Source organism: Acanthopagrus latus, chromosome 12, assembly GCF_904848185.1.
Source record: "Acanthopagrus latus isolate v.2019 chromosome 12, fAcaLat1.1, whole genome shotgun sequence".
NCBI classification, from domain to species: Eukaryota; Metazoa; Chordata; class Actinopteri; order Spariformes; family Sparidae; genus Acanthopagrus; species Acanthopagrus latus.
The window spans coordinates 3,158,903-3,180,980 of NC_051050.1; the positions used below are offsets into that span (position 1 = coordinate 3,158,903).

The window sequence follows — 22,078 nt, forward strand, 5'->3', positions numbered from 1 at the left end:
ACAGAGGGGTGTATGTAAGGAGACGAACAGGAGAGAGAATGACACCACAGTGTTTCACAGTCACAGTGAAACATGGTGCTGGAAGATGTTTTCCGACTCCTGCACAGAACTGACTCCTCCCTGACTGAGGAGAAGCACCGCTCCATTCTTCAGAGACATGCTCCACCCTCTGGTTTCATCTTTGTGGAGAAAGATTCAACCTGCAGCAGCATAATGAGCCCAAACACACCTCAAAGCTTCCACACAACTACTGAAGACCAAAGAAGACCAAGGAGTCCTGACTGTCCTGATCTGTCCTCCTCAGTCACCTGATCTCAAACACATTCAACTTTTGTTCAAGTGCCGACCTTTATTGATGTGCAGTTCCGGTCAAAAATTTGGACACACTTTCTCATTCAATTCATTTTTTATATTTTAGACTAATACTGAAAACATCAAAATTATGAAGGAAAACATATGGATTTTGTAGTAAACAAATATGATATAGTAATATTATGTAGTAAATGGATATGTTTAATATCTTAGATTCTGCAAAGTAGCCGCCTGTTGCTTTGATGACAGCTTTGCTCACTCTCAGATTCATGAGGTAGTCCCCTGGAATGGTTTTCCAACTGTCTTGGAGGAGTTCCCAGAGGTGCTGAGCACTTGTTGGCTGCCTTTTATTCACTCTGCGGTCCAACTCATCCCAAAACATTTCAGTTGGATTGGGTGATTGTGGGGGCCAGGTCATCTGGTGCGCACTCCATCACTCTCCTTCTTGGTCAAATAGCCCTTACATAGCCTGGAGGTGTATTTGGGGTCATTGTCCTGTTGAAATACAAATGATGGTCCCACTAAGTGCAAATCAGATGGGATGGAATGCTGCTGCAGGTTGTCACGTCAGCCATGATGGTTAAGTATGCCTTGAATTTTGAATAAATTACCAATAGTGTCATCAAAAAAGCACCCCCACACCATCACACCCCCTCCTCTATGCTTTTTGGTGGGAAATATATTAAATAAATACACATATTTACATACGTTGCCCAAAACCTCCACGCAAAAACTTAAATATGGCAGAACCAGTGAACAGTAGAGAATATGGAGAGATCTCTGCTCCAGAACATGTTTTATGTGAGCTTTCCAGCTGATTCTGTCGTCTATTGTCACCCCAAGAAATCTGTATTAATTAGCTCTTTCAATGCTGACACCATCTACTTGTATCTTTATCTGAGTATCTGATTTATATTTTACAAATTAAATTATTTTTGTTTGATTCAAATGTAATGATAATTACTGCTTTTTCAATTTTCCCCTTTTCTGCAGTGATCACCTCTAATTATTGTTGTAGGGAAATATTTGTATCATCAGCAAACAATACCAGCTTCCATATGGTGGATACTTTACATATGTCATTAATGTACAGAATAAACAGTTTGGGACCAAACACTGACCCCTGGGGGATGCCACAAGCATTGTCCAAACACCATGAAAAATCTCCGAACTTCACAAATTGTTGCCTGCTGCTCAGACAACTTCTTACCCAATTCAATACTCTGTCCCTGATGCCATATCGTTTCAGCTTTTTAATTCAGTATTTCATGACTGATTGTGTCAAATGCTTGTCTGAGGTACATAAATAACCCAACAGCATCTTTTTTGTGATCCATGGAGCTTGTGATTTCCTCAATTGATTCAATTAGTGCCAGTGATGTTGAGTTATTTGGTCTGCATCTGTATTGAATGTCACTTAGTAATTTCTGTTCATCAATACATTTGCCCAGTTATTCATCAAAAACGTTTTCTAGAATGTTTGAGAATTGGGAAAGTAAAGAAATAGGTGTGTGATTTGTAAAGTGGTGTTTGCTCCCAGTTTTGTACAGCTGAATGATTTAAGCTATTTTGATTCTGGTTGGAAATGTACAAGTTTGGAATGACAAGTTGCAGATGGTTGCTAGTACTTTTGATATCCCAGCAATAACCCTTTTCACTACTGTCATGTCTATTTCATTAAAGTAAGTAGATATTCTCATTTGTACATGTATTAACAATATTTATAACAATCATCTATCATTTCACTGTCATAGCTCTTCCTATATCTCTTTATAACATTAGTTAAATTATTCTTATATGGTTTGTATTTATTTTCCGCACTTTTAGTTTTCTGTCCTCTGAAATCTTTGTGTAGTGTATTTTGTTTTCTGCAATATTGTTTTATGGGACAATTTGTGTCATGTAAGGATCTCATTACTATGTGAATGTTTAAAATATGTATGTGTGTTATATATGTATAATACACACATGCACGCGTAAAATGCAAAAAGCGACAGTAACTACAATCATGCAATATGAATGTTATGTAAATGGGTCAGGCCTTTCTAGAAACCGTTAACATTCCAAGTAGTGTTAACAAATGAGTGGGTGGTTATGGAAAAAAATATTTGCATGTGCTGTGTATGTGCACAGTATACAGTGTGTACAGCATGCAGGCAATGTTTAATACAGTATGCAACAATGATGGATAGGCTTCATATTAAAACAGTGTTTTTGATTTAAGTGTGTCATTTTTTCTCTTTTTCTCTTAGTATACATTGCTCTGTAACGCCACCCAGAGGGGAGAAGGTGGAACAGGTTATATTCAGGGTGAGATGGGTCTGCACTGATGTTTCCCGACTCTGGAGGAAAAGACAATTGTCCTGCTGGAAGATATGAACCACACCATTAATTAATGATTTATTTAGATTTTTAAGAGAAAAAGAAAAAGAGAAAAATCAATTTGCATGACAGATCACCTTGTGTAAAAACATGATTTCAAATGTAACTGCAAAAGCCCACGAGTGTTGTCATATGCAGGCAGCATAGGGAATTCGAAAATGAAAAGATTTTATGTAATATTTATCTTTTAAATTCCCAAATTATTTTGGGCCTTCCCTTGAAATACAGAAACTAGGATATACAAAAACACATCGTGCCATCAGCACAACCACACACGGCTTAAAGTAAACACACAAAAAACACGTTTGTATATTCAGTGAGAGTGGTTGACGTTTTTCCAATTTGTCCTACGTGCATGAACGCAACACCTTTCACTTTGTGGAATGACGTGTCAAGAGAGTGCCGGAAGCTTTCAGTCTGTCCAAAATGGCTTACCAGACACTACAACAGGAGTACTTACAGATTCCTGTTGTTACCAGGGCATATACAACTGCTTGTGTCCTCACAACTGCTGCAGTGGTAAGACTCATCCGTATTATCACCGTGTTGGCAGGGACATTAGCTTGGTGCCGCCTAACATAGACGTAACGTCGTTACTTAGCTGCTAGCTGGTTAGCTAACGTTATAGCACCTGCGAGAAGGATACGTGTCTCAACCTGGTTATCCAAAATGATAACTCTCTAATTCAAATTATTAAAATATTACATCACACCTACATGTGGTTGGAGCCTTGGATTCATTTAACCTGTAAACCAGAATTGTTAGCGCTCGCTAGATTGCGTTTCCGTAGCATAACTTAGTCTTCTGAGTGTTCACTCAGTGATATGTCTTTTGCTGTTAATGCTGCCAGGTAACAGCTGACTCTATGCGGGTCTCCATAAAAGGAACTAACTCTGGCTGAACTATACTTGTCTGTGATTGTACTATATATTATACGTAAATATAACCTAATATTATCTTTATGTCTCGTGCTTTTTAGTATCTGTTATTGAATACAGATCATGTATCTATCTGTTTGTCTGTTAAATGACAGAGTAAAAATACAGGACTTGTACTTCATAGAGTACTCTATTAAATTCTGCTTTCAAAGTTATTAAGAATTACCTGAATAGTTATTAGTTAGGTATAGGCAGTGTTCATTTTGTAGAATCATCTCTTTCAGAGATGTGAGTGTTTATTATGTAACTTGTGTTACATTATTGTTATTGTTGATGCATTATTAGAGGTGTATGTAATGTTTCAGATGGACACAGTTGAGCTTTGAGCTTATTCTAGCTATCATCTTAATGTTCTGTTAATTTCTACATTTAATTTAATGTTATAAACTAACTACATATTTCAGGGCGAATACGAATGTGCAAAGTAATTCCTGGCGTAAAATAAATGTAGTTCAGTTCCAGATTTCCCGATTTCTCTCTAAATTGCAGTGGAGTCGAAGTAAAAAGAAAAAGAAAAGAAAGGTATACTGAAGCAGAAATACTCATGTTAAGCACATGTACCTAAAAAACTGTTCATAAGCCCCAAAAATGGAGAAATAGTATTTAGGTTGGGCTCTAAACTGTTATCTGCAGAATGGCTGCGAGGCGTGAGACCACAGACTGGTGTCTACAGTCAGAAAGATGATGCTGCATCAGAGCCAGAGAAGAGCATTTGAAAATGAATTCATGATATCTGCAATTGGACTTAAAAACACTGATGCTGATAATCGGTAAATTGCTAAATAACTGCCTACTAGATACAGTTGTGTCTTGCTGTAGCCTTATAGGATGGCATATAGGATAGGCTAAAAATCAAACTGTCAGATAAAAGGCATCAGTGAAAAATTTTGTGTTTTGCACTTTTTCTCACAGTGCTCAGACTGATATGTGTCAAAACGGGAAATAATGTGTTGATGTGCCACCCTTGGTTTCTGATGCACAAATGTTGAAGAAGACTCTTAGTCATCCAGTCATGGTGAATCTAAGTGCTGTATCGTAAGGTCAACCGGACTTGTTTCACTTTCTTGAAGACGTCTCACCTCTCATCCAAGAGGCTTCCTCAGTTCTCACTAACTGTAGTGGAGTTGCAGGGTTTTAAACTCTGTATGGGGTGTCCTCACAGAGTCATTACTTGTGGGTCGTCGATCTAACCAGCCTTCATGTGGGTTGCTATGGCTGGGTGAGCGCAGCTGTGAATGGTTGTTAAGCTGTCTGGGGAGGGAACTCGGTTTCACACATGTCAGGCATTGATTGGGCGCATGAAGAGATTTCAAAAACAGCTGCTGAAACCACATTCAGTATTCAGGGATTAACTGTTGTCTTTCCTCGCAAGGTGTTTTCACAGTTTCATCTCTACCACACACCACTGAAAGTTCTGTTACAACAAGCTGCTTCATGCTGCTGGATTCTACAGGTTCAAGGAAATAGTTACTTAAAGATTTTTTTTAAAAAAAATAGATAAATCACCACCTGTGGGCTGTGTCTGGACTGCTGGTTCTGTCATGTAAGCCCTGTATTGTTTCCATCTATTAGCATCCACCAAAATAATACCCCGCAAATGTAGACTGTGGGATAAACTTGATTTCCATAATTAGAAGTGGCCTCCATGAAGAGACACTTCCTTATCATCCCATGTGGATGCCTTATCCCCGCTAAGAGCTTTAACCGGGGGTAAGACTTATTTGAACAAGATTAGAAAAACGTATCGAGCAACACTATCTTTGTCATCTTTAAAATCTCTATAATCTTTGTTCTGTCTTCTCTCATAGCAACTCGAGATCATCACACCATTTCAGTTATACTTCAATCCGGATCTGATTCTAAGGAATTACCAGGTGAGTAAACTGATCCAGTGCCTGTCTTCATCCTCTGGAGGTGGATTCAGGGCACGTAACATTTTTATACACCTACCCGACACTAGTTAGCCACATAGTACTGCTACTCCTAAGACCAACTGAAATTAAATTAAAAGTTTGTTTGTCCCCTAGAGCACACAGGTGCTCTGTAAATCACTATATCATCAGGTGTCTGTCTACATAAATGGGGATCATATTTCAATACAGCCAATCAAATCTGAGATAAGACATTAACATCAGAGATCAGTCGGTCAAACGAAGGTCACACTGAGCCAAACAGCAGCCCCTAACACAGGAGCATTGGCTGAAATCAGTGTAAAAAATAAATTCTACATTTGTATTGTAGAATCAGTTTTTTGTCAAAAAATACTGCACATCCATCATGTTTACCGAGACTGTCAGTGGATTTGTTATAGGACTGCACAATATATCCTTTCAGAATCGACATCACAATGTGCACACGTGCAGTAGTCACATAACAGGACGTGCAATGTCAAGCAACTTAACTCAGTTGTTTTGAATTTGAGATGTGTTTCATTCATTGCATTTAAGATAAAAGTAAAGATCAGAACACTTGATAACTTCAAGTTATCTGGTGTAAATTCCTGAATTTCTTTTATTGACATATATCAAAGAAAAACAAATTATCGCACTGTGATTATTGTTACTTTTGTATTCTCTTACATTCTTTTTATTACAATGAATAATGTCTCTGTCACTAACTGTTCAAATGTCTTGTGGTCTCATCACTGAGTTGACTTGACATGAAGCAGTTAAGCCTTGTGTCTCTAACAAAATGCAGCTTGATAAACATTCTTGCCTGAAGGAAATTACCTCTGGATGTGTTGATCTCACTCTGTGTGTGTATGTTATATGCAGCTGAATGTTCTCCCTTTCTCTTGTTCTAGGTATGGCGGCTAATAACCAACTTCCTGTTTTTTGGTCCAGTTGGCTTCAATTTCCTGTTCAATATGATTTTTCTGTATCCTTCTCAAGTCTGACTCAATTAAGTGTGTGTGTATATGTGTGTGCAGGCGCATCTGTTTGATACTATTGTGTTATATGATATATATATTATATGTATTTTATATATAATACATTAATCAGGTATGATGTGTTATTTAGATGATGATGATGAAGTCTGGAACATTGTTCTGTCAGGATCTCTCTGTAGATTTCCTTAACGCTTGCTTTCAGGTACAGATACTGTCGTATGCTAGAGGAGGGCTCTTTCAGGGGACGCACGGCTGACTTTGTCTTCATGTTCCTCTTTGGTGGCCTTCTGATGACTGTATCCTTCACGTCGATGTGACATTAAAAAAAGCATTTGAACTTGCAGATAAGGAAGCATAATTTTCAATTCAGTCACTTATTACTTGCATTAACCTCAACACTGACAGCTCTCTAGTATAGCCAATAGTCCCTGTTGACTTCCACAAGTGATGTGTGTTTGTGTATGTGAAGCTGTTATTACAGGTCAGATCAGAATTTCACTTGATTACAATCCACTGCACTTGTACTGTGTACAGTAACCATTTAAATTAAGGCTGGTGCGATATATTGATGTAATCGGTCGCGGTGGTGTGGGAGTGTCACTCCATGGTCTGTGTGTGTGAAATGTTGGGAACCCCTGCTGATCAGTGTGGTGAAAGACAATGTTGTTATGCCACTGGCATGCTGGTCCTACTAGTGATCGTTTGTCCTCATCGTCGGATTGAAAATAACAGAAACAACCAGGATGAGGCAGATCATCACTGTGTAACTGCAAGCTTGTGGGATACAGTGCAGATAGTGCTAAATTAATAGTGAGTGATACAGACATCAGCAAGTGGCGGATGATATGCCCCTCCCATTCAAGTGTCATATGTAGATACTTAGTGGTTTACCAGTGCTTATTATGAAATGCTAAAACCACACACTTGTATTATAGTTATACACCACTGGTGTGCCACATGCCTGTTGTCGATGGTATACCGCTTAAACTAGTGGTATGTTGCTGGTTGATGGCAGTGATATATCAAAACAGTGGTTCTATGTCAGTGGTGTTACACGGGCACCTACATGACCAACCAGCATGTAGCAAGTCTAACTGTCAGACCATGAAGGACACTCTTCCTTTAAATATTCTATAGTTCTCCTGTTAGTAAGATACATTTTGGTATCACTTTGCTGATTTGAAGCCATAAATATTTAGACTACTCACTCACAACCTTTTGATTAGTTATATTGCACTAAACCCAAAATTACAGCTTTGACAGCTTTCATTTAAACCATTTGTTTTCATCGCTTTCTTTTTTCTCTTTCATCTCTCACCTCTTTTCATGCATACTGATACACTGTGTTAGAATATTTGTCAAGAAATAAGTCTGGACGAATTTATGTACAGGCGGCACGGTGTTTAGCGCTGTTGCTCAGCAGCCAGAAGGACCTGGGTTCGAGACCTGGCTGGGGCAGGGTTATTCTGTCTGCATGTTCTCCCCGTGTCTCTGTGGGTTCTCTCCGGGCACTCCGGCTTCCTCCCACAATCCAAAGACGTGCAAAGTTAGGTTTATCGTTAATTCTAAATTGTCCATAGGTGTGACCATGAGCGTGAATAGTTGTTTGTCCCTTTACGACAGCCCTCTGATGAACTGGCAGGATGTACATCACTGCCCAATGTCAGCTGGGATCTGCTCCAGCCCCCCCATGACCCTGAAAAGGATACGCGGTTTCAGATAATGGATGGACTTTATGTACCACATAACATAAACTGACTTTTCATCTGCAGGTTCTGTGTAAAACTGAAGCTCATACTTGACAATAACTCCCTGTCACTGATGTCATGAACACTAACTCCACCTTGCTTGTTCCGGAGGCACAACAGTAACTGGTCATCAGCATGAAATTTAAATGCTAGAACCTATTGAAACAGCATCTTTTGGCACCAGCTTTGTTCAGTCTTCACAGTATTTGTTTAACATGTTCTTTAACAAGGTTTCAGATATTTGGCACTTTTGTGAGTCTGGTGTTCCTGGGCCAAGCTTTCACTATCATGCTGGTGTACGTGTGGAGTCGGAGAAACCCAAACGTGCGCATGAATTTCTTTGGCTTGTTGAACTTCCAGGCACCCTTTTTGCCCTGGGTGCTGATGGGATTCTCACTTCTCCTGGGGAACTCCATCATCGTGGATCTTTTAGGTACCGCCCACTGTCAGAATTACTTAGTGCTACTTAGTGAAATGCTAAGAACCAAGGGGAAGTGGTGTCCATTATGAAACACAATTTAATTTTTTCAAATGTTTTCTTGAGGTATCGCTGTTGGTCATGTCTACTTCTTTCTGGAGGATGTTTTCCCCAACCAGCCAGGTGGTGGAAGGTGGCTGAAGACCCCATCTATCATGTAAGTTTGTGTAAGAACCACAGTGAGGGGGGACCCCAAAAAAAGACGGATTGTTAATTTATGCTTTGCTTGATGCTAGTTCATTCACTGTTGGTCTTGAAGGAGTATCTACACGTGATGTGTTTTGGATAAACAAATGGTGAGAACAGAATCTGCATTCCTCATACCTTCCTTCTTCCTTTTATTGGGATCTGGAAGCTGATTGACAGAGCTAATAACAGTTAGCATATTCAAATGAAATGCTTATGAATCTCCTCTGATTATTAATATTCATTGGTAGGAGATAAACAAATTCTTAGCTATAAAACAAAGGAATACATATTATTGATATCAGAAACTTATAGAAAAACTACCTTTCTTATTTTAACAGCTGTGCAGAGATGTGTTGTCTGTTTGTGCATTTGAGGTGTGGCCTTAAGAATCACCACACCGACTATTAATGAATATGTGTGTCTTCTGAAATCCCTCATCCTGGGGAGCTGTTTAACTCAGTTGGTAGAGCAGAGGCTGTGTCCTCGCTGCAGCGGCCCCAGGTTTGACTCCCCGCCTGGGGCCCTTTGCTGCATGTCGCTCCCCGCCCTCGTCCTGTTTCCTGTCACATCTTCATCTGATCTCTCAATAAAGCCATAAAGGCCAAAACAAAATAAATCCCTCCTCCTCCTCCTCTGTGTGTCTCCCACAGAAAGATGCTGTTTGACACTCCAGAGGAGGATGCCAACTACAACCCCCTGCCTGAGGAGCGCCCAGGAGGCTTTGCATGGGGAGAGGGACAGCGCCTTGGAGGTTAAATATGCCCCCTGATCAGGTCACTTCCAAGGACATTCCCTCAGAGAAAGGAAGGGGACAAACATGGTCTTTGTTTTCGACGTGTTTGTATAGTTCTGGATGAAGAATGCCAAACAACCAGAACTGGTTTGGAGATAACCGTCTGTTGTGTTTGTATTTGGGCTTAAATCATCCTCAGAAACTCTTCTTGATGCCAGATCGTTGCTCTAAGACTATTGGAGAGAACTCAAGCTTCGAATGGAACTTTGGACGGTGAGCCTTTGGGCTCGGGTGATGTTTGTCTTCATCTCAGAAAAAATATTGATATTCAACCACTGTCATATGAAAGAGGGAAAAATGACAGCAGTAAAATATTATCAGAATGAATTTATTCCGATGGCAAGTGCTTTTTTTTTTTTTCATTTCACTTTTTTAAAAAATAAATGTGTGTGGCAAACTATGTTTTGGTTTTCATCTCTTTCAAATGAGGTAGTATTGCATGAAACCAAAGACCTCCTAAGAAATTAGTTGAATTAATTTAGTCCAGCCTATGGACATTTGATACAAACAGCCTTAAAGAAGCAGTTCACTCAAAAATGAAAATTCAGTCATCTACTCACCCGCTTGTCAATGGAAAGTTTCATTTTTCTACAAAACATTTCTAGAGCCTCACGGAAAGGTAGCTGGGGACCTGTTTTAAAACAGAAAAGAAGTAACAGAATTGTCCCTACAGCTCATCTGGCAGAACCCTTTTTTCTTTTTTTAAATCAATTTGGGAGCTGGGAGCTTCCACCGGGCAGGAGGAGCTGTGTGGAGCCATTTAACTTTATTTATGGTGTTGATGTCTTCAGGGAGCTGTTTCGTTGTTTTATCCGTTTTAAGAAAAGTCCCCAGCCACTTCAGTTCCCTAGGAGAATGCTGCAATGCTGTTTTGCTGTGAAGCTCCGGAAGTGCTTTGTTGACTATAAAACCTGACTTCCCATCAACATGGGGGGAGGAGATAACCACTGAATTTTGGGTGAACTGTCCCATTAAATCAGCTTTTAAGGTGGGCAATAAACAATGAAATACACAGTCCACTGTCAAAAAATTAGAAAGTGTATTATTACTGATTATTTTATGTGATTACTGATTTTGCACACATATAAACTTTGTCTGTGTTATCATGTGATCCAACCAATTTTTTTTTGCTCGTGAGTAGAAATGACTTATGAGTTAGTGACACATACGTTCAGTTACAAGAAGGATTAAACATTTTGTTTATTAAGGGATGCCATGAGGGCCTTAAAGTTAATAATGTATTGGATTTTAGTGTCATCTTTACAATCATAGATATCCATGTTTGTGCTTCACGTGTTTTGTGTTAAACTGCGCACGTTTACAAGAACTTCTAAATTATCCCCAATGAGGTGGAAATACTAGATAACCTTCACGGATCTGATCCCGATTTAGATCAGTAGGGGGCGGTAATGGGCTTTAGAAATTGATCCTCTACATTGAAATGAATTGAGAGTAAGGCTAATGTCGCGTTCGCGATTTTCGGAGAAGAAATGTTACACTGTATGCGTCGAAAGCCACATCGCTGATCTGTTGATTGTACTTTTTACAGCGGGACGTTCATAGCAGCAGCAGTAGTTGTGGTTTCAATTCATGGTCGGCTTCGCTTCATATTGTTTTACACGTACAGACATTGTCAAAGTTAATGTTTTTGTTTTGTAACGCAAAGAAGCTGAAGTGAGCGTTTTTTTTTTCAGAGAGTTCTCTGATTTCCCAGCTTTATCACAGGACCCGAACACGTGAAGAAGAGAGAGGAGCTTAGTAGTTAGCTGGTTAGCGAATGTGTTAAGATGCAATTGGCTCTCAGTAAAACGTTTGGCCAGAAGCCAGTTAAATTCCAGTTAGAACAAGATGGGGACTTTTACATGGTTGGGTCAGAGGTATGTGACTATCTATTCGTTGACTTTTGATGCCGAGCGCCCTCGCGTTAGCCTCAGTTTCCATTCTTCTGGCTAGTTAATGCTAGCATGCTAACGAGCCCAAATGATGGCTGCATAAACAAAGAAATGCGTTAAAATGAAGAGCGGGTTATAACAGGGTTAAGTAAGGCCAACAACCGGCAAATGAAAAATAATGCACGGTGTTCCAAGTCAAACAGCTAACGGCTAACCTAACAGCCTTTGCTTTTAGCTGTAACTTCTGACTGCAGCCTGCCTTTGAGAAAGGAACTTGTACTGGACTAACGTTACTAAGTTACACGAAGTAGCGTGCACAAGAGTGTGTTTGACAAAAAAAAATGTCACCCCTTAGTTTTAATCGACGTCTGATATTTTGTCAGCGGTCAGAAAGTTGTTGACAAAGAAAAAAAATAGTGCAAGCTTTATTAAATTTACACTTACAACTGTGTCCTTTTGGTCTACCCAGACCAAGTTGAGGCTTTAAGATAAACACAATGTCACTAAACTAGATGCATGTTTGAGACTAAGGCTTCTATGATCTGATGAGACATAATATTCAGACTGACCACGGTGATTGGTAAACAGCGCAACATCAGCATCGTCAAGTGCAGGGATGCTTCTTCACAGGAGGCCCTGCAGGCAGCAAAATACAGAGGTATCCTGAGGGAAAACCTGCTGCAGGGAAGTCTGCAAGACGACCGCAGCTCAGGAGAAGATTTCAGTCCCAGCAACAATCAACAATAATCGTAATGAATCCTCCTCTTGAAACTTGACAGTGCTTGAGGGCTTTTTGAAAGATTTCGTCTCCAAATATGTCGAACTGACCTGCCAATTCGAATCGAGGCTGTGATGCTGCCAAAGTTGGCTTGGCTCAATATTTACTTGAAAGAAGAAAAAGGTTTTAGCATAGACTTATGACATTTTTGATGATAATTCAGAGCTATTTAGGCAGTGTGCATTATCTTGCAAGACCACTCATGTTTCCATCTGTTTTTTTTTTCTTTTCTTTATTTATTTTTTACTGAAAGACTTGCCTTCTGCTCACCAGGTGGGAAATTATCTGCGTATGTTCAGAGGCTCTCTGTATAAAAGATATCCATCTTTATGGAGGAGGCTGGCCTCAGTGGAGGAGAGGAAGAAAATCGTAGCATCATCACATGGTGAGCCTTGTGTTTTTGTTCTTTTACAGTAGACGCTGAAAAAATGCAATGATTGCTGCTACATGTGATTCTATTATTATAGTTGAAAATGTTTTATTTGATTTTATCTGAAACAGAATGTGTGAGGTGAAATAAGCTGTAACATTACTAATATTCTTGATTTTCTTCAAGTAGTTGAATGTGATTTATAATATAAATAGACTTTATCTTTTTGGATTTTATCAGGGAATATGCATATCTGACATGCATAAGATGATGAAACTGGTGTACTGATGGTTTTCACAGCCAGAGAGCCATGCTTAACCACAAAGCACCAGCTAAAGAAAACCAGCTTTCATCAACATCAACATTGCAAAGCATTTTTCCATTGTGTACTTTAGATTTACCACTTAAAGGTCCAGTGTGTAGGATTAAGCAGAATCTATTAGTATACACCACTATACCTGAGAATGAAACTTTGGTCGTCTTCCACAGTGTCCGCCATGTTTCTACAAAACAGGCAAACCAGTAACTCTCACTGTAGAAGGCTTTTTGTGTTTCTCACATTTTTAAGTGGCCAGTGTATGGGAGGGCCACACAAGAGAGATTTTTTTCATTGGTTGCAATGTGCAACCTCACCACTAGATGTCACTAAACCCTAAACACTGGACCTTTAAGGTGATACCCATCTCTGTTTTCTTGCCCATTGTCCAACTGTAGCCACTAGTGTTACTCTGCTGAAGGCCTCAGAATGTGAAGAAATCTTCGAGGGTAATGATGAGAAATACAAGGCGGTGTCCATCAGCACAGAGCCCCCAGCTTACCTCAGGTAAATGTCTATCAGATGAGGGCTGACTGAAACCTAAACATTGAACTCCTTTCCAAGCTCACAATAATAAGTTTGAGAATGATAGTGAATGTGTGGGTCGGTTGACCTGTTTTACATTGGCCCCAAACAGAATTTAGTCAGCATATCTTAATCTTGTGTTTGTGAGTCCCAAAACTTTATTGAAGTGCACACTAAATAGTTTGTATACCATTCTCAGCATTATGTTTTGTCCTTTCTCTAAAGAGAGCAGAAAGCAAAGCGAAGCAGTCAGTGGGTCCCCACGCTGCCCAACAGCTCTCATCATCTTGATGCCGTGCCTTGCTCCACTACCATCAACCGCAACCGAATGGGGCGTGACAAGAAGAGGACCTTCCCCCTGTGGTGAGAACCATGTTTATTCAAAAGTCAAAGAAAAGGTGCTGCAGTATGGCTCATGCACCCCCCAGAAAAGGGGGGCATGGAGAGATGGAGAAACAAAGACACCAAATTAAGTTGATATATTCCACAGATATGTATGAAATAGAGTAGACCTACTGAGCTGCAGCAGAGGGATGGTAACAAGGGAAATTGGTGCTAAACAGATACTTAAAAGTTTGGAAAACACTTGATTTGTCTATCAGAGACTGCTGAATATTGCCAATAGAAGGTTTTCAAACACCGTAGATGGATAAAAGTATTTGTTTTGTCAGATCAGTGACATGTTAGTCTAGCTATTATCTCAAGTGAAATGTAAAGAGTTGATGAAGATGGTGAAATGGAGCTGTATTAACAACATCCTGAAGCTTAAACAGCAAGATGAAAGAGGAAATGACGACAGAAAATGTTAACTCGAGCAATAGTGTTACCGAAGAAGACAGCCCAAGGCTTATAAGACAAGGACACTGTTGGAAATATGGCTCAGAGATATTCAGTAGTGTGGAGTTATTCTGGCTATTTAACAACAAGAAGCAGAGTAGCATGCACTGCACATTGTTTCAAAAGCATGTTTCCACAAAGGCGGGAAACAACACTAATCTTTTTAACAGCTGAGAGCAGTGCCATCCTCTAGAGCACGCGCAATGCAAGACTTTACAGTCCCGTACCCAAGCAAATGCTGATATGATGATATGGCTAAAACAACCCTCTTTCTCCAGCGCCATGCCATACAGCAAGAAAATGAAGAGATGGTGATATCACAAATGCAGCAGCCTACTTTATTGCAATATCAGAATCAAGATTTAAGTTAATTATACACTTATTTGATGTATTTGGAATACAGTTGTGTAATGTTCTTCAAAACATTTGTCATGTTCAACTTCTGAAAGACAATAAATGATGTTTAACCAACCCAAAGTTAACCTTATGATAACTTCACATCTCACTATGAGTAAAAAGGAACCTTTCAGCTTAACAGAAATAGTGATTGGATTTATATTGTGATATATATCGATATCGACTGATATAAAAAAGAATATGTATGAGCTTAATTTTCATGTCACCCAGCCATAGGGTCTGTGCAGACATCTCACTTAACCATTGTCACTGATGCTCTGTAGATGGTACCAGTGATGGTCTGGGTAGTTTGAATAACCCAATGTAGAGCCTTCCTGCCCTGGGCCATGATGATCCATAACAGTTTGTGATGTTTCCAGTCAGGATACTTTCTATTGCTCCTCTGTAAAAGTTTATTCCTTATCTGGAATGTATTCTTCCTAAATTTGTGCCAGAAATAGAGCCCTTTCTGTGCTTACATTTGTGTCCAGTATAAACAGGGTGAACAATAATAGCCACTAATAACTAATAACTCACTTCTGGGCAAATGACCACTGTATTTATATTGACTTGATAAAATGTTAATCTGTCCTTTAAGCAATATAGGACTGCAACTAATGACTGTTTTCATTTTTAATTAATATGTCAGTTTTCTTCTTGATTAATTTACTAGTAGTTTCATATATAATATTTCTGCTGATGGTTCTCAAATGTCTTGTCACAAATCAAAGATATTCAGTTTACTGTCATAGAGAAAGAAGAAACTAAAAAATAGTCACTTTTTTTTCTTTACATTTGGCACTTAATCATTGACAACTAATCAATTAATTGTTGAAGCTGTAAAGCAGTACTGATCTTAATGTGTAAGTGGTCAGGTCATATTAGAAGAAAATAAGAATTGCTCAGAAAAATAGTAGTACTCTAACAACGAGTTCTGTTGTGTTTTGTGTCTCACTCAGCTTTGATGACCACGATCCTGCAGTGATCCATGAGAACGCAGCCCAGGTCGAGGCGCTGGTCCCCATTCGTCTAGATATGGAGATTGATGGACAGAAACTGCGAGACGCCTTCACTTGGAACATGAACGGTAACTATATACATTAGCTAGCTCCAAAACATATAGTTTGGTCTCCTGGCTCTTTTTTCTGTTGTGTCAGTTTTTTCAACCATCTACTTTTGTCTGACCTCACCAATCTGTTATTTCTCAGAGAAACTGATGACCCCGGAGATGTTTGCTGAGATTTTATGTGATGACCTGGATCTGAACCCTCTGGCCTTTGTTCCCGCCATTGCCTCAGCCATTCGCCAGCAGATAGAATCCTACCCCACCGACAGCATACTAGAAGAGCAGGCAGACCAGAGAGTCATCATCAAGGTCGGTGCTTAACCAAAGGAATAATTCCTCATAAATATCAGGTAGCGTAGCAGGACTATACCAGAACATCCCACATTATTTTTTCGAGAGAATGAACATAAACTACATGAAACAAATAACACATGAACATGAAGAAAACTGTACATTCTTACTTGGATAAACATTAGGGGAGTGAAGAATGTGTTTGTGAAAAGTCTGGTCTGATCTGCATTTCTGTCCCCACCAGATCTCCAGCAGTTAGTCTGATTAGAGCAAGACTTTTTGGGGCAGTTTCAGTAATACTGAATAACATTCTACCAGCTAAAATTGTTCCTAGATGTATAGCTTTTTGTTTCCCACTGTCTAAATGAGGCCTGTCACCATAATCGATAAATCAGTAAACCGCACAACAAATAAAAATGAGCTCAGTAATTATGCCAGCGTCAATAATTTCCATTTGCATGCTTGTTTGTTTTCCTCATGTCTCTCTCAGTCACTCTGTCTCTGTGTGGGGAGGCGGGGCCCTGCCCCTGACATAACACAGAGTGCAGCATGAGAGCCCTGTGAGGAGTAGCAAGCCAGAGCTAACGCTAGTTGAGATTTGACGGAATAAAAACAAATATGGAATTTGTTTCAAAGCCGAACGTGACAGCTGCAGTGTGGGAGCACTTCGGATTCAAACTGAATGACCGTGGTGAACCACTTAACCAAGACAAGTCGATATTTTCACAACTAAAGCTACAGAGTGACAGTCTCCATCTTTCCGACAGTCTACAATCACTGGGGCGTTTGGTTGACAAACAAAATACAAACAGGACAGTGCAAAATGGTGCGCACTCACAGACAGTGTAGTTCCCTACATTGCTAAAGCGATGCAGCCCTTTTATACCAAGAAATGCTGCAAACATTTAACAGCTAGTACAAATTGCCTGGGAGAACATACGTGTCACAAACGGCAGTTCCACAACTGTACAGCATGAAAGATGACATACTAAAGGGTTAGGGTTATTGTTTTTGGTTGTGTGTAATTCAAGTGCCCTAACCCTAATTTTTGCTAACAGAGACTGAGGGTCCTTTTTATTTATTGTTTCTGGTTGTTTTGTTTATTTATTTTGGATATTTAAAATGTCTTCTTCACGTTCCACTTCCAACGTTAAACACAAGTCTTCTCCCAAATCACAGATTTTATACCGACTGTTTCAGGTTTTTTTGCCAGGAACAAGCAACCCCACTATGCGTTGTGTTTGATGGCCAAGAAGTCAAATTTGCAGAGAAGTGATTTTAATTTAGAATATTACAATGATTTTCTGTTCTCTGTCAAAAAAGCTTAATTAAATCTATTGTGATTTGATGGTTAAAGACATTAAAGCATCCCTAAGGAGGTGAAAACCCCTTGAAATTTGGCCAGACTCAGCCCTGCTGCAACTGCTGACTATATTGTTAAGCAGCCAAACTGCAATACTTCCTGTTGTTTCAGATCACCAACATGCACCTGTCCCTTTCACCTCATGCAGTATCTTTGCCTCTCCCTTCACACCCCCGTGGAGGCAGACTATCCTCTGTTTTACTTCCAGTGGTGGAAGATTTAGCCTTTGTAGTTTTAAAGACGAGGGAATCAAAACCACATGCTGTTGCTGTAGGACTGGTATATATGTAGGAAGGTGGTATAGAAATATTAACGTGTTTATCTTGTTCCTCAGCTGAACATCCACGTTGGAAACATCTCTCTGGTGGACCAGTTTGAGTGGGACATGTCAGAGAGAGAGAACTCACCAGAGTCGTTTGCACTGAAGTTGTGCTCTGAGCTTGGTCTTGGAGGAGAGTTTGTCACCACCATCGCCTACAGCATTCGCGGTCAGCTCAGCTGGCATCAGAGGACCTATGCTTTCAGGTCAGTCATCTACTCACTTTCAAATAAGCTGTTTAAATCACAAGATACACTTGTAGTTGTAGTCTACACTAACACTAACTGTTGAATAATGTTTTTTGTGCCTAAACCTATCCAAACAGCAACTGTTTGACAATGGCTAGTGTTGCAATTTGTCCACAGTGAGAACCCACTCCCCACAGTAGAGATTGCCATCCGCAACACAGGCGATGCAGATCAGTGGTGCCCCCTGCTGGAGACCCTCACAGATGCTGAGATGGAGAAGAAGATCCGAGACCAAGACAGGAACACAAGGTGAGGCAGTCAAATACAAAAAGAACGTCAGACTATTCAATGAATATATAGAGTCTGTGGTGAAAAGTTTCCATCCACTCATTAAGAACATGTGTATCATGGCAGTCTTCAGCTCCAATGAGTTCTGCAGCTCTCTGTTTTCTGTGATGGAATGAGTGGAACACAAACTACTTCATCACAAAAACCATTAATGAAGCATGGTTCAATAATTGATTTATTATAGGTCTTCCGAAAATGTGACCAAATCTGCTGGATCAAAAATATACATACAATATCTTAAACAATAAGTTTTGGTGATTATAGAAAGTTGAGTGAATCAAATGTTCTCTGTAGCATGGCCTCTTAACTTCCTCTGAGTGATTCTGATTGATAACAGCTGCTGACTTTCTGGTTTGATACAGCAATTAGACACACCCACAAATACTACAATGGGATATTCCCAGTATTGATCTGAAAGAGCTCATTATTTATTTGAACAAGTCAGGAAAGTCACTTGGAGCTATTTCAAAGCAGTTTCATGTCCCAAGATCAACTGACCAAACAACTGTTTGTTAGTATGAAGTTCATGGAACAATTGTTTCATCACCACGATCAGGAAGGAAACACAAACTATCACCTGCTGCTGAGAGGAAACTGGTCAGGAGGGTCAAGAGTCAACCAAAAAGTCTGCAATGAATTAGAAGCTGCTGGAAGACAGGTGTCAGAGTCCACACTCAGGTGTGTTTTACATCAACATGAGCTGAGAGGCTGCGGTGTTAGAAAGAAGCTGTTGATCCAGAAGAGCACCATACCCACTGTCAAGCATGGTGCTGGTAGTATTGCCAGTTGATCTGCTGCTCTAAAGAAAGGGAATGGAATAAAGAAGAAGAAGGATTATCATAAGGATTGCTTGTCTAGCTACAACATTAATACTCTGATGCTCAGATCATTCTTACTGTTTTTCACCAAATTCTTATTATAATGTGAATAAACTTTCTTTTCCTAGGCGCATGAGACGACTGGCCAACACGGCTCCATCCTGGTAGAAAGCGACACGAAGCTACATCAGATGATGTGTCCTCTGGAGTTCCACACACAGGTCATCAGTAAAGCATTGATGAAGCATCTGGACATTGATGGAAGCATGAATGAACTCGCATACACGTGGTCAGTCTCCATGGACACCCCACCGACTGGACACAACACACACACATCCAGGCATTCCTCAGCACACAGGTCATCATGTTTCACTCTGGCTGTAGCACATCGCTCGTGGAAACAGCTCAGATCAAAGCAGCATTAATGTTACATTGAAGGTTTTTTTTTTTTTTATGTCTGCTACGCAAGTTACTGCTACACACCACACCATGCATTCACACCACATGTGTCAAAGCCACAGTACAGAACAATGACTGAGTTTACTGTAACTATATGACTGGTTAGTGAAATGACATCATCTGGACAGCACTGTAAGGACAACTCTCACATCTGTTGAATTCTTCAGACCTTTATCACAGAGGTCGACCTTAAGCTATCCATGTGTCTATGAGCACATTAATGTAAATCCTGGCCTCATCAACTTCTGTAGGTGTTTTTCACAGCAGACATTTGAACACCTTGGAAAGGAAGGAGAGACAATAACAATGGCTCTGTGTCTCAGGACTGACTCACAGAACCACATGCAATGAAGTTAAAACTAATATTAACATTTCAAAGGCCCCATTCCCACTCGCCATGCCAGGTGTCTTGTATCTGGATAAAATCTTCATTAAATTTAAAACATTTCATTTACACTCGTCACACTTATGTGTCTCTGTTGGCCAGTTACTAATGTGTGATTCAACTGCCTCTATCACACGCACAGAGAACAACAGGCAGTGAGTGGACATTTCCACAGACTGCTCACTGACATAGTGACACTATTGGAGTAAGCAATAACATGTATACTTATTGGTCACACAGATGCATTTACACCTGTTCAACATCAGACTAGAATGTGTCTCGGTCAGTCTCGGATGCATTTCCACCAGCATGAAGTGGATCTGTGTAAAGTGGGTGTGTGTCAGTTGTTGCTTAACTTATTCCCCAAGAAAACAGTGAAAAGGTGTCAAATGTGTTTTTCATATATCACTGAAGACTACATATGTTTGAGTTTTTGACTGTTGGTCTGGCAAAACAAGACTCTTGAAGATGTCACCATGGGCTCTGAGAAGTTGTGATGGGCCTTTGTTTCCACATATTTTGGTATTTTATCAACTGAACAGTTCAAGTCGGCAAATCTTAGTGCATGTTACACAAGAAATACGGTAGCACATATTGCCCCTATGATTGGAGTTTGGATAACTCTGACTTCGGTGGCTGATATTGGAAGGACTGAAAAAGCTGAAAAGAAACTGGGATGATGTGAATTGGCAAACAGTCTCACCAACAAATCCTCATGTGAAAGATTCCATAATCATATAAAATATTTCACACAGGAGCTTCTGTTAATGTTGATGAGAGACAATAAATTGTGTTGGCTTCTCCTTTATACTGTGGGTGATGTCAGGGTTTTCATCTGACTGAAATGACCAGTATGCATGTGTAAAATCAAACCACAACAGTCCCTGATAATGTAACTGCTGTCCAGACAGGTCTTCAGACAGTGACAGTGGCTCGGATATGTAAAGAGTTTTCACATTCTGGTCAGTTCTGTGCGCCAGTGTTCATCTGCATGCTGAAACATAGGTAGTTCATACTGTAGCCTGTGCATGAGGGACTAACTATTCCCACTGTTACTTCTGTTTGCGCTGTGCCTCACATTACATCAGTGTCAGCAGGCTGGAGCCTCTGTGTTACTGGGAGTGGAAAAACAAGCTGACAAGAACCAATGGTGTCTTTTAAAGTGATGATTTTCAACTTGAACATACTCCAGAAAATGATGTTAATGTATGTACTGTTGCTCCTTGTTCTCTTCTTTTGTAAAATTGCTTTACCTTTATAGTGGACTTGTTTTTATATGAAAAATAACAATAAAGAAAACCTGTTGAAAACATGTTGTTTTGTTAACCTGTGTGTCTTTTTGAGTATTTTGTTGATTTCTCACCAGTTTATCACCAGATGAATAACTACTAAATGTAACTACCTGGAACTCAGGCAAATTGAAAGACTGCAGATGTGTGGGATCATGGGAGTTGGCATCTTTGATTGTAAATCAGGCAGAGATGTTCACGGTCAACATAATATTTTAAGATTTTATTCACGACGTTCAGTCACGTTGATGAAATTCATTCCTCATCCTGTGATTCTTTATTGGAGTTGTAGTGACAAGGCGGTCATATGAAACACATAGTTACCTTGAGTAAACTTGGATTAAAAACAGGATTTCTCTACTTTGGATGATGTTGTAAACACGTGGAATAAGGGAAGGACAGAACTTAACATAGATAACAAAGGTCTAGTTATTTGTAGTCAATCTAAGGCAGTAATGTTTGACCTGTTTTATCAAATGTATAAATGTAATGTAAATGTATGTTGCACTTATTCTAAAGGTTCTTTATGGAACTTCTGTGTTGTGTTAGCTGTTCGTTTGCGTATGTTAGTGGACTCCATTTCTAGATTAATGTTAACCAGTGTTACTCTCTGTCAGCGGAGCAGAGAGAGGAACTCGGGAACATGCACAAAATCACACCCTGAGGACTGTCGCAGAAATCCTCACAAAGAAATCCAGTTCATTAGCA

The 22,078-nt window shown here is 39.8% G+C and overlaps 2 protein-coding genes across 2 annotated transcripts; both read left to right on the top strand.

The window, feature by feature from the left end:
• The first annotated feature begins 3,056 nt into the window (after nucleotides 1–3,056).
• derl2 (derlin 2) lies at nucleotides 3,057–10,130 on the top strand. Its single transcript, XM_037118219.1, has 7 exons — nucleotides 3,057–3,213; nucleotides 5,441–5,506; nucleotides 6,436–6,509; nucleotides 6,725–6,818; nucleotides 8,508–8,703; nucleotides 8,815–8,905; nucleotides 9,588–10,130. The coding sequence occupies exons 1-7, from the start codon at nucleotides 3,121–3,123 to the stop codon at nucleotides 9,691–9,693; spliced, it is 720 nt and encodes a 239-aa protein (XP_036974114.1). The 5' UTR covers nucleotides 3,057–3,120; the 3' UTR covers nucleotides 9,694–10,130.
• A 1,097-nt stretch (nucleotides 10,131–11,227) lies between these two features.
• On the top strand, nucleotides 11,228–21,393 carry LOC119030345 (SWI/SNF-related matrix-associated actin-dependent regulator of chromatin subfamily B member 1-like). Its single transcript, XM_037117840.1, has 9 exons — nucleotides 11,228–11,607; nucleotides 12,674–12,785; nucleotides 13,485–13,593; nucleotides 13,837–13,974; nucleotides 15,804–15,931; nucleotides 16,053–16,219; nucleotides 17,899–18,089; nucleotides 18,249–18,380; nucleotides 19,366–21,393. The coding sequence occupies exons 1-9, from the start codon at nucleotides 11,518–11,520 to the stop codon at nucleotides 19,403–19,405; spliced, it is 1,107 nt and encodes a 368-aa protein (XP_036973735.1). The 5' UTR covers nucleotides 11,228–11,517; the 3' UTR covers nucleotides 19,406–21,393.
• Nucleotides 21,394–22,078: the final 685 nt, after the last annotated feature.